Here is a 13,947-nt window from a genome sequence, read left to right as displayed (position 1 = left end):
TGGAGTATTTGTGTTTGCCTTCACTTTCATGAGTTTGTGTATGTGTGTGTGTGTGTTTGTGTGTGTGTGTGTGTGTGTGTGTGTGTGTGTGTGTGTCTATTTGCGGGAATTTTTGTGTGTAATAGGATCTCTGTGCGTGTGAAGTTTGAGGAGACGTAAACAGGACCTGAAGGGATGGGAAGTGCTTCCTGCTTTTCCGTTCTTTTAGACGGTGGTACACAAACCCTACACACATACCTGTACACACACACACACACACACACACACACACACACACACACACACACACCACATATATACTCCATTGTTACCTTCCTCTATCTAGTACCAGCTCTCTCACTCACACATATGCTTGTCTCTTGCATGTGGAAGCCATTTCCAAGGCCCATGTTGTATCCATTAGTCTCAATCAGCTAGCTCCAGATATGAAAGCCACTAGTGAGAACTGTTGCTCTCGACACTGCCAAATGGCTAGTTTAGAGATATGTGTGTGTATTATAGGCTGCATATGTCACTGGCAAGCAGTATATATGTCTGTCTATCATTACATCCATTCACCCATCGATCCATCTTTTACTTTCTTGTTATTATCTTAAAATCTTTGTAACGAGTGTTCTCCAAAGAAAATTTATGCAAAAGAACAATATATGTATCTCCATCCATGACCACACATTTGCTCATAAGCCAAGACAAGCAACACATGTAGTCAGGTACTTTTGATTATCTGTTCAAACATCATGTTTAATTTTTCTATAATCAGTTAGCAATTAGCTCATCAAAATCCTTTAGATAACTTTAATTGTCCATTGTTCTGCGCAGCTGGTATCCATTCTATCAAAAGATTGAGGCTGGATAGTAAAAAAGTAATATTTCACCATGTGCTGGCGGGCAACAACTGACTTTAATGACTATAGACAGTTGGCAGGTTTTGAAAATATCCAGATCAGTAATATAATTCAAACAAAAGTGCTTTAGGTGGCATTTATCGTGTATCATCCTCTTTCTCATGTTGTTTTGGTCCCACTCTGTGGAAGCTGCTTTTGGGGGCAATTATGTCATTATGAAAGCCACAAGAGAGACCAGGGTTTGCAAATTTCAGGAAAAGGAAAGGACAGTCACTCAGTGCAAGTTCCATGACTCCACAAAAAATCAATACCTTTGCCAAGGAGGTCATGTTTTCGGTTTGCTTGCTTGTTTGATCTTCTGTTTGTCAGTAGGATTACGGTAAAAGTATGGCCCGACTATGAAACTTAGTGGAAGGGTGTAGCATGGGGCAAAGAAAGGACCAATCAAGCTTTGGAGCAAATTTGAATTATTGGCTGGATCCTCAAATTATTTTTTTTATTTTTTTAGATTTTGCAAGATAGGGCATTGGCTATGTGGAGATCTACGCTTTCAGAGTGCCCTTCTAGTTTTCAGAAGAATCAATTACAACTAGAGCCTGATCGATATGGGATACTAACTGATACCAATTTGGTGGCCAATATAGTGAATCTTTGTGCTGATTGAAAATAGACATTTTTCTATTTGGACTGTACACCAAATTTAATCCAATATGACTACGCAAATTTAGTCAGATGGCTGCTTATTTGTAAATGAAAGCAGATAAGATAAAGAATAAATACAAATAGTTGAATATCCAAATAAATATCAGTACCATATGTTCAGTCAAATGCTGACCATTAATACAAAGAATAAATTCAAATATAATAAATTAGTAACGCCATTTCTAAATCACCCTAAGAATTGTTTTCTGCATTAAATGTTCTGTAAAAATGTTTTATTAGGGCATATTGGACAACATATATGCCATGACTGATAGATACCAATATGCCTTTGATAGACCAATATTAGCCAATAATCATGTGACTCTAATTATTAGTACATCTGAGAAATATAGATTTAGCGAAACTAGCAAAACAAGTGAGGATACGAGAGTACTGCTGCCATTGTTGGAAAAATGTTTGTGAGAGATGTGCAATAAATACATACACCAGTATCTGAGTATGTGTGTAGCACTCGACATTCCTACTGAGTATGTGCTCAATCATCAGTTGAACCCCTCCATGCTTCAGTGCAGTAGTCTGTTGTGTATTCTCATCTAGACCCCTGCTGCCAGTGGAGTACTATGGGTTAAAAGTGCGTAGGTCTTGTGACTGAGTCAAAGCGTTCCCTCTGTAAACGTTCAAAACCACGATTGTTGGAGCAAAACACATCCCAACCAAACCCCTAGTGCCATCCAAGCAGGCCTTCAACCAATTGTGTGTTGGCATCAGCATCAAACCACCAAACCGCTCAACCTCAGAGCCATTTCTGAGATCTGAGAAGGATGAGCCTCTAATTCAAATCAGACCAGAGCAATCAAGAGCCGCTGAGGAGATCTGGCTTTGTGTTTACACGTGTGGATGAATATGTGTATTTGTTTGTGCATGCTTGACTGTGTGCTTTTCTGTAAGTGTGTGTGTGTGTGTTCATGGATGTGCGTGTTGTTGTGCATTTGCAATTTGGTGTAGGTACACGTGTCAGTGGCCCTGAAGGGGCGATCCAGAGGAATTTCAGTCTTCTAGTAAACAAACAGTTAACCATTAAAACAAAAACATATGGATCATATAGGGTAACACACACACACGCACACACAGGCACACACACACACACACACACACACACAGATCCAGGCAAAATATGTGACTTGGATCACCTGAAGGGGATCACAGCCTGCTGTTGCTCTGGGTATGATACAGCTTCTCTAGTACGTATTTTAAGGCACAGACTTTGAATGTGAAAATGAAATGAGGTATCTTAGGTGTGTACATTCCTTTAACAAAGACATACAGCACATATGCACCCCACCAGCCTTAAACAGGCATCCAAAATGAATCAGATACAGTGAAACTTGCATTATGCCGTGCAAATGTTAAACTGAAACTCTGTTAAATGCTGTTAAGATTTTAATGCTATTCGTGATGTTTTTAAATATGTTGGAAAGTGGCAATCAACTAATCATGTGTCAAGTCTGTTCTCATTCCCAAGTCATCAAATACCAACACTTGTTGTCACAGCCCTTTGATCCTGATACCAACACACAAGGTACTCTTCAGTGTCTGTATAAGAGTCCAGGATTATAGGTAACTGAAATGCATTGGCTGCATTATTAGATGCTCAGAGCAACTGCTCGAAATGTCGGTTGATGTTAATGAGTGAGTGTTCAAGGACGTCACTTTTTGTTGAAAAGTGGTGGGAGACACAAGGGGTTAAAAAAAAGTTGAAAATACATTTTAAGTGTATTTTAACGTCAACCGTACAAGCAACAGTCATCCATAAGCTTAAAATCCACAGTCAATCTAACAATGCCAATATCACATCTAGCAGAAAGTCACAAAGAAATTTGGCCTTTTTCTGACCGATAGCTGACCCTTGATAGCTGATCAGAGTTCCACTTCACCTGTCTGGGGCATGCTAGAGGCTCAGACATATGCTGCAGATTTATACTCGCGCAGCCATGATACACACATGCCCTGATGTCCCCAATCTTCTGTTATCTTGCCCCTCATCATACTGTTGATGTTGATGCTTTTGTTCTGGTGCGCCACACTGATCTTACACTGCAACCCACCTGCCTGCACTCTGATTACTGATTAATTGGTCAAAATTCTTGTTGTCTGTTAACAGGTTAACAGTTCATTTTAGTTCTTAGTTAACAATTCTTCTATGACATATAGATAGTAGAATAGAAGATAAAGCATAAAATCTAAAAGTATATAACAAGCTCAATTTGAATCAAATAGTTATATTGCATTGTTCTACAGTAATATGATGCACTGTAAAAATGTATTACTATTCTCTGTCATTTAAAAGATTAAATCATTCAGTAGTATTATAATAATATAATTAAATAATATAATTGTTACAGTTGCAGTCCAACTTGAAGGAGCACTGTTCAGACACTGCCAGACACAAATGGGTGCACACCCTGCTGACTCATCTCTTAAAAACAAAAAGATAGAGATAAGAGTTGAGAGAATTGGAAAGACGATACAATGAGATAAGATGAAGAGCAACCGAGCAGAATAATGTTCAGCAGAGCAGAGTTAGTGGAGACGATGCAGTAGCAGCTTTCTGGCCAGCAGTAATGACTGGAACTGATTGAAACCACACACAACCGCTGGGGTTCTGACCAGGATGAAGGAAAATACAAAGAAAAGAGCACATAACTACAGAAACGTCTTTTATCTGTATCCCTCAACAAACACACACACACACACACACAAAGAAAAGGAAAGAAGAGGCAATTGTTTAGCTGCAATCCAGCCAAAAGCACACACACAGAAACACACTCTCACACGCACACACAGTTCACAGAGGGGGCTGTGAGAGTGCAGCACTGGAATATGTCCAAAATCAGAGATTATAGCTGCGGAGAGAATGAAGCATTGTAAGCTCATTAAAGACAAAAATTGTCTGCTGTTGAACAGGCTTAAGGGGAATTTAATTGTGTTACTTTGTCTCTGAGATTCCTTTGGTTCCTGGGAAAATACAGCTGCTTTGCTAACTGACTGCTACACTGCTGCGTTTAAGAGCGTGAAACATGGACACATCTAATCACCCATCAGATACACAAACACACTGTTTACTGCGCAACATATGGAAACTAAAGGCAAACAATGTAACGGTCATAATCGGTGTAGGATAAATAGAATTCAGGATGATTTCACATTCAGGAAGGAGCTACAATCATACACTAAAGTGGAAGTACTCTACATACCCTACTCTAATGCACACAATGCTGCTTTAAAAAGTCAGAAAGCAGTAAATACAGAAACAGTAGAGAAAAAGAGTTTTAAGTTTGTAGCTAAACTGAGTTACTAATATACTAGCTGTAAAACATTAATTTGATGTATGCTCATTTTTAAGCACTGTCATAGACCCTAAAGATCTTAAACACGTGAAATAAGTTGTAGTTATTGATAGTTAGCTTAGCTAGTAAGTTTTTAGCAGCCTTTTCCTATTCCAGTAGACAGGAGAAAGTGGCTAAATTAGCTTTTACAAAGGCTATCTTGGTTTTATAGTTCCTGTGAATTTCCATTCCGTTTTTTTGTTTGTTTGAAGAATACACATCTGTTGGTAAACCAATTTCTATTGTAAGGTGTTATATCAAAAAGCCTGATTCTGCTTTAAATCAGTTGACCAAATATGTAATAAGTGCATTTTGCCTTTGTAGGCTGATGTTGTGTCATTAAAGATATGAATGAGATATTGTTGTATGGTTGTTGTATTCTAAAAAGCCAATATTGGCCAGGCTCTGTCGACTTTAAACTGGAGGAGACAACAAGCACACAGTTGAAGAGGTAACCCGTCAAATCTGTCACTGAAGCAGGAAGTGTAACAGTAACAGGCCCCTGGCTCAAGTGTCTCAACAAGACAGTTTGCTGGGTAGTTAGGACTATCACATCATGCTGACACTTACTGTCAACACTATATGACGTGGGTTAGGAGGATTGGGAGAAGCTACTCAAGTCAGGAGCTGGTGAGAGAGCGAGAGAGAGAGTGCAGGCCACCAAAGCAGTTTCTCAAATGTTTGCGAGGTGGTGAAGGAAGAAAAAAAAAAGGAACGCTGTTTTTCGTAGTTCAAATATGTTGTAAAAATGCCTCAAATTGCTCCTAGTTTATTTCAAACTCTGTGAGAAACCAAATTAGACACAAGCCTCAACAAACCTCAAAGACTAAAAAGGGACAAGTAGGCAAATAGCTGCATCTGCACGCTGGAGCAAAGAGAGATAAAATAAATGTAGTTTAGACTGTGATGTAGATGGATCAATTATAGTCCATATAAGAGGGTACAAGGGAGAACCAAGAGACGCCAGCAAACATCTAAAACTGTGAAAGCAGGTTAAGGAAGCAAAAATATATTGACAGCAAGACTGAAAGAGTTTTTGGTGATGGGGGTGCAATTTTTTTTAAACGTGATTACAAACCATAATATAATTTAAGGTCCATTTGGTATTCAACAAGGTAAATATGTACTAATCATGATCACAAGCTTATTATCTCATGACAAAATATTTGTTTATTTAAAGGCATACTAACAACAACGTTGGTCTTCTCGAGCAGTGAAATGACACAGCAATTCTATCTATTACCACAGTGGCTTTTTTTTCTTTACTAAAGCAATTCTAGGTTGGTAGCAGCCAAGCTCCAGGGATCATATTATTTAAACAACAGCTCAAACATTAATGTTGCCTGGACATCAGGTGAATAAAACTAGAATACAAGGACCTTGAGAAATGGGACCAACTGAGCAGCACATGAATCCACCATTGGCCTTGGTAGAGGTCTGCACTAAACCTATTAACTTTTACACTGACAAATGGCATGCTGGGTACAGCTCACTCTCTGATGCTCGCTGTTGCACACTCAAGAAAAGAGAGAGATGATACTTTTGAGCCAACATTTTAAGCATCAGCAATGTAACTATTGTAAAGAATGTTTTTGTTCCTGGAGATAGTCTCATGCTAAGTAGTTAGCCATTAGCAAACATTGTGTTTACTCTAGTATACCAGGGGAAGTGTCTATGTCATGGCATGGTCCTTTATTGCTCAGGACCCAAAGAAGCGCAGTGCCGAGTGTGAAGTAGTTTGAATAATTTGTTCTTAAGCAAGCAGCAATGCTGTAAGTCCAGAGATAGGCCCGTTCCAGACAGGCCCCACCACAACTGTTAAACATTAATTAGGTACAGGTGGCTACATTTGCTGGCAATAGCTGTGTTAGAGGTGTCGACGTCAACAAGCTCCAAATAAAACTTTCACCTCCTATAGTTTAAGACATTGAATCTAATGAAGGTCATTGTTCCAATCACAGCTCTAGTGTTTGAAAAGTGCTCTTTCAAATTGCCTTTGCAACATGTAACAAATTCTTGTTCAGCCCTAATGCAGACAGTGACAGAAAGATAAACAAAGACAAAAGCGGGGAAGTGGTCAGGAAAAAGACAGAGGAAGAGAAAAAATAGAGTGAGAGAGATGCCAGTGGTGAAAGAGAATGAGGGAATCAGCATGTGGTGGTACAGTAAAAGGCTCCTATATAAACAGACAGCCTCATTGCATCTTCATGCCTGAGCGAGAGCAACACTCACAACAGCGAGAGGCACACATCTGTCAACACACACCACTGCTCAATGGCCCTGTAACGACTGAGCAGAGCTTTATTCACTTACAGCAGAACAGACTGCTGTACAAATATGGGGTGACAAGAGGGCTAAAAGTCTCACCAAACTCATTTGGTGCATTGTGATTGGCTCACTCTGACACTGATGCTGCCAGGTCACTGTCATAATTACATCTCAAGAGTAACCACAGAAATGTATCTACACCCCTGACTGAACTAAAAATATTCACAGAGCCATTATTTGTTGCATCCAATTGCATTTGATTATACAGATGTTCATAGTGTCAATTTCCTTTGTGACAGACGAGCAGCCACTGTGCAAATAAGCTGTTGTGGCAAAAACTTCAATTGAGAGAGCTGAGTTCATGCCAATATGTCCCAGGGGCAAAATGTGATTCTGCAACGAAAACCTGCCACAGCACAGGAAGCATTTTCCCCAAAGACAGCTAGTACGTTGTCTGGTGACTTTTGCAGATTCCGGTATAAATAAAGTTGGCTCGGGTTGCAATGTAGGCTCTCAAGAAGGCACGTGGTAAGTGCATCTGAAAAATATACTACTCAGTGGTGTGGTGTTTTTTGATAAGGTGGGTTTACTGCTAGGTAGATGGGTAGGAAGTGGGTATACCATCCTATAAATTTCAATGGCTTTTAGGTTGATAGGTATCCCATATACCTGAAGCGAGGGTGAGGTGAACCTGGGAGATATTAAAACAAATCTGGTGTATGTGCTGGCTAAGTAACTTTGATTGTAACCCATTGTCCCTTTCTAATAATGAATGCATCCAAGTGCAAACATTTGATTCAGGCCGTAGTTAGATCTATATATGTGCCTTTTGTGTTGTTCCAGAGAGCTGCATGGCAGGCAGAGGGACGGGCGGGGGGTGAAGCAGAGCGCTGAAAGCAGGGCCTTGTTGCCCTGAGTGGTAGCCTGACCAATCTTCTCCTCCCCACCCTGGCTCACCTACCTACCCTCAGCCTGCACACACACATGCACGCAAATTAGGCCAGTCAGCCAGACAAGCAGTCTAACTTTAGTGGGAGAAGCCACAGTTATACTTTGTGTTGGCTTCCTGAAGAGCAAGCACAGGTAAAGTTAGCACAGCCACGAGAACATGTTCAGGCACAAACCTACAGTTTAATAACTCTAAAACTCTTTGCAGAGGTATTATCATTAAATCAGATGCTGTATTTACAGTCATGGTGAACCGCAATGTAGCGGAGAACAGAGATGTGCGTGCGTGTGGATTCTATGCTTTTACACATTCAATACAGTAATAATAATAGATTGGGTTGAGACTTGTCTTTAAAAAAAAAAAACAGAACAAAAAAAAACCTACATCGACCATTTGATGTTTTTGTGGCAGGTTTCCATGGCAACAAGCCACTTAAGGCTCTGCACTCTTCTCTTACTGTTTACCACACCTACCCCAATTACCCCATAGGACCTGCACTCTGATCTACAGTCCGTGCTGTCGTTTTCTCACCGAAGCTTGAGGGAGCTTGAATCATTTTGGCTGATCCTGGATGAGTCATTCAGGCACAATACTGCCCTGAGTCCATGCTATTCCCGCCCCAGCATCAGTCAACCCTAACCATGACCAATCACACAAAGGGGAAGGGTCATGGGTTCATTCCCCAATTCCCAGGAGTCCTATTGCAGTGTTTTAAGCGTTCCACAGCGCTGAATTGGTCGTGACCCCTCAGATCATCCAAGGCGGCACGTCCCCCACATAGACCAATCACCTCCGTACATAACTGTTTTTTATCTGTCAGGGAGAAGGCCTCTGACCTAGTGAATCACCATGACATCCACCAAAAACACACAATGATTTTGGGTTGATTTAGTGGGAGTCACTAGAACTCAGCTTCTGAGTCGGCCATTAGTGACTGGTAATTACCAGTCTGTAAAGTTTTAAACATAACAATGACTCAACAGTGTTCCTCTCTGGAAAATGAACACCAACCTGTTCACACTTTCACAAAGGTGAGTAAATTGGTCTATTCTTATTTTGGGGTAAGAAGGTCTCCTATAGCTTGTAAAGGAAGGAAAATAAGTTGAATCCAGCCATATTTTCACTCACAAACTGGCCAACCTTCCAATATAATGAGGTTCACATGCATGAAAGAGCACAGAGAGTGCTCCCCTCTCTGTACAAATCCAATAGCTCCCATTTTTCATAATAAATGGCTTAATCTTTTCATAACTACTTTCTGTCTCACTTTTTTGAGCCAGCCAATCGTCACACACCAAAAAACAACAAAGGAGATTTAATAGCAGTTTGTGGTAGTAGTTCTAAACATTATTCGAGGCTTGTTTAGACACATCACATAACTATTCTGTGATGGGACTGTACACACAAAAACAGCTACACACCAGAGGTAGAAGAGCTGTTTTGTGTTCTGTTTTTGTAACCTCCTCCTTACCTGGACTAGGACATCGCTTTGGGTTCGGGCAGTTGTTTGCTATCTCTGCAGCCGTTGCATGAGAACTGGGTTGTGGAGCTGTTAGAATGGGGTCCCCCTCATCAGGTGGCTCTGGGGAGATGGCAGGGGCACTCCTCTCCTCATCCATGGGCGTAGGCCTGGCTCTTATGGGAGGAGGTGGAGGGGCCAAGGAGTGAGCCTGGAGCAGAGAGAGGGGCGATAGCCAGGACTATTACTACAGAGATGATTGCATTGGTCAGATGAAAGATTTCTCATTGTGTTTTTAAATTGAGCCACAAGCCAACAGGCCGTGCTTTAGAATGAGAGAGAGAGAGGTGTAATCAGGCAAAACTTGAACCAGCATGAATCGCTTACAGCTATAAATTTACTAAAGGAACGAGCTGGCGTGCTGCTTTCATGAAACAGTGGCAACACAACGGATGTGCCTAATCATAGCCTGCTTTTAATTAATAGTGTTTAAACTCTTTAAACTTCTGTTGTGCAAATAATCACAATGAGGGTAGTATTTAAATATATCACAAACAACACAAGAGGAAAAAAAAGATAAGAAAAAAAGATCAAATGATAACTCATTCAAAAGAACACACACACACACACACACACACACACACTGAGTGATATGGAGAAAATATAATAGGCTATCACAGTGTTTTGACCAAATTAATCACTATTGACAATATTTAGGGTTTCCTATTGGTGCAGTCACAAAATACTTACAGAATAATATTTTTGATGTATAATCATCAATCATGTGAATAAAATGACTAAGTGGATAAAGACAAATAATAGACCATTCAATTAATCAGTTTACTCTAATGCACCTTTTAAAACCAGTAAAACAACACTTCTGCTTCATTACCATATCCAAAACCTAAGACAATATCCTGTCTCATATTATGATATCAATACAGTAAAGATATACTGCCCAGCTCTAACAAAAAAAATCATAAATATTTGTGTATAAAATAAAATAGTATATAATGTAATGTGATATCATATAAAAAGATGGTAGAGATTCAAGGGTATTATTTTGTGGTTATGAAACTTGGCTATTTAATAATATACTAAATGCTGTTAATGAACATTCCTCAAGTAGTTAGATTATGATGACAACAAGTACAAGCAAGAATCTGTAATAGGCCTACATAAATAACAGACTGACGGTTATTTTTGGCTTAAGACTGCAGCCTTAGTTCTTACTAAATGGTTGCTAAGCGACATAAAGCCTAAAAGAGGTCACCTTTTCTTACCTTAATTATCTATAGCCAGGTCACGTGTGTTTTATCTAATGTTTTAGACAGCACACTCATTTAATCATCATTAACACGGGACAAGTTAAGTGAAGGTGTCACGTGCCAACGTGTGTTTGGCGCGCGCCAACCCTGCCAGAGCAGCTCAGCTGGACAGCTGTTTGCGCGCTCCCGCGGCTTCGCTCCGCACTCGCTGCCCCCGAAAGTTTTGACAACCTCTAGCTAAGTTTTTTGTGAAAGCGCTTGATTAAGCGAAGCATACCGAGTGCATAGAAATGTCCTCACACTTAAATAACAAGAGTGAGCAATGTTTTTTATACTTTTGAAACGGTAAAACGTGTAAAGAAGTTTCTGAAAAAGAGAAAAAAGATCGCACAGTTAAAAACAGTGCCAAACTACTTGCTGAAATATGGAGCCTACGTGTGCACAGGTTTTCTAAATAGTAAAGTCAACCTTTCGAGAGAGTTGTCCACTAAAAAAAATGAATGTATAGTTATACTATATGTTTTATAGCTAATAGCTAGCTAATAACGGGCGTACTGTTTACCTTTATTGCATGTCTGCGCCCTGCTTTCCCTAAACGAGTCCCTGCATGCTCAGACCGAACTCCGCTCCAGTGTGGAGATTCTTTTTCTGTTTAGATTCACGCTGCAGAATAACTCGCTTTGATCCACAACAACAACAACAACAACAACAACAACAACAACAACAACAACAACAGGGCTCCTTACCTTCTCTCTGGCTGGGACGCGCTGCAACCAAACACTTTTCTAATTCATTCTCTGACCGCTCCAGGTGGACTTCTCGCCCTCCGAGACCTTTCCCGTCCTCTTTCCCTCCACTCTTGTCACTTTACACGACCGCCGAATCTCTTCTCGGGTCATGTAGTTGCCCCCCAAAACTCCCAATTCAATGCATTTTCTCCAGCGAAGATAGTTTTTCTCTCCGCCTCCAAAGTTTCTCTCTCCGGATCGCCCCGTCCTCCAGCAGACCAGATGTTGGGAAGTTTGTGTGTCTCTGCAGGCAGCTCGCTAAATACTCTTTGTCTGCACTGCAGGGTCTCCTCACTTTCTGCAAACAAAGTCCAAACTGCACACTGCCGTCCACAACTGTGTCTAAACTCTTGGAATAAGAAGTATCCGTCCTGTGTACTACTCCTCGGTCTCTCCTCTCTCTTTGCTCCCACTATACTTTGCCTCAGCCTTCTGTGCTGCTGCAGCTATTGGACAGGAAACTACAGTCAGCAGTGATTGTGCTTCCTCCAGGCTACAAACTAGTTGGGCTGAACTATACTGTCATATAATTACCCCCTTAACCCGAACCAGACACAGCACCAACACAGGGTAGCTTTCATCAAGAATTATGAGCTCAGGAACCATATGTTTTGTCATTAATAATAGAGTTACAGTTTGTGAATATAACTTTTTATGTACAAGGTAACAATTACACATGTATATATACATATACACTCACTGACAATCACTTAAATACAGCTTCTGTGGTGCTCAGTTATGGTCACTATTTCAGCTATTTTAAAGGCACTTTCGTGTCTTATAGTATAATATTCCCATTATATTTGTGGAGTTATAGCTGTTATATTTGTAATATTTCAGTATTAAAACAATGCTCTAGGTTTATTCAGGGAAAAGATACTTTTTGCCAAAGATGTTTTCATTCTTAATTTTAAAAAAACTCTGAAACAAAAATGCTAATTGTTGAGGAACTGGCTGTAATTATAGTGTCAAGTAATTTAGCCAAATTCTTGGCTTTTAAAAAAAATATATAACATACCAAGTCCACATATTTTACTGCGACTTGATTCGACCAAACCTTTGTTTTTCAGGTGCGGGGTCACTGTTTTTAGCTTACATGCTGTGGTGACTCACTGTGGGAATTTTTTTCATTCAGTCTGGTGCGCACGAGACCTTTTAAGACGTCGCACTTCAAAACTAGGTCATGACTCATGATTCACTGTCTTGATAGAACCGTGCACTCAAATGCAATTACAAGAAACCCTACAAAGCATAACCCCTCCTTATTACCCCATTGCCATTGACATCAGTGTGTTATTTTCAGAAAGTTTAAAAGGTAGTAACTTTCATGTCGAAAGAGCCAAAAGAGGCACTGAAACCAAACTCAGCATGCACCATTCACTGACAGCATGTGTCTTTATAAAACTGTTCATCATAAACATCAACCAGGATTTTTATTGACTAAATGAATTAAGATATGTCACAATTTTGCACTTTGTAATTTGAATCAAGAGTCATTAAATGGGACGAGAAATGCGTGCCATCTGACATCTGTAGGGGATAATCTGCTTAATGAACAAACAAATTAGGTTCAGCTAAATACAAATGAACCACTGTGTGTTTACCTTTACACTCATACAGATGTGGATATACAAGAGGAATGACTGTTGTGAGCTCCATACTGGAAAACCTGTATCTCTGGATAACTCTAATAGTTGTCAAATCTGTGTTTATAGCACTACATGGTAAATATCTTGACTTTTGACAGTCTTAACTCACTAGCCTTTCAGCCAATTTGACCTCTTTTCAGAATTATGTTTTCAGATGTACTTAGTTGTGGTTGCCAAACAGCTGCACTTATCATGAAAAATAATGTCTGTATGTAGGTGTTGGTTTCAAAGAACCTGATGTTCATGTTTGAATACTTTTGATACCACTGGTTACCCAGCAACAATAAATGTTTTGAAATAAATATGAAAGCTTGTTCACATACTACATCAAATATAAAAACCACTTCATGTTGTGTAGTGTATTTTACTTGGCAGCAAAAAAATGAGTATAGGTCTTGATTTCAGATTCATTCATTTAAAATACCATGATATACATTTATTTAATTAATTATTTTACACAAGGCTTCATAGTTCAACTCAAATGTTTTACATATTAAAATCCAGAACAGCTCATACACTTCTAAATTGGATAACATTTTCTTGACCTCTTTCCATGACATGATTGTGACAATGGATTTATTCCTGACGGATAAAGTGTATATCTTCTGAAAACTTTTTTAATCAATCTCTTCCAAACATATTACAATGAAAATGAAACAACAATTAACAGAG

The 13,947-nt window shown here is 39.6% G+C and overlaps 1 protein-coding gene across 1 annotated transcript in view; it reads right to left on the bottom strand.

The window, feature by feature from the left end:
- The window catches only part of mdfi (MyoD family inhibitor), a 32,763-nt gene extending 20,699 nt beyond the window's left edge, over positions 1 to 12,064 (bottom strand). Inside the window, exons 1-2 of the mRNA XM_059330351.1 lie at positions 11,585 to 12,064; positions 9,583 to 9,781 (exon numbers count right to left, since the gene is read on the bottom strand). Of these exons, the coding sequence (XP_059186334.1) occupies positions 9,583 to 9,730 (148 nt within the window). The 5' untranslated portion in view covers positions 9,731 to 9,781; positions 11,585 to 12,064. The remainder of the gene's footprint in view (positions 1 to 9,582; positions 9,782 to 11,584) is intronic.
- Between the last annotated feature and the right edge of the window lie 1,883 nt (positions 12,065 to 13,947).

Source organism: Centropristis striata, chromosome 3, assembly GCF_030273125.1.
Source record: "Centropristis striata isolate RG_2023a ecotype Rhode Island chromosome 3, C.striata_1.0, whole genome shotgun sequence".
Classification (NCBI taxonomy): Eukaryota; Metazoa; Chordata; class Actinopteri; order Perciformes; family Serranidae; genus Centropristis; species Centropristis striata.
This window is presented reverse-complemented; position numbering and strand designations above follow the sequence as displayed.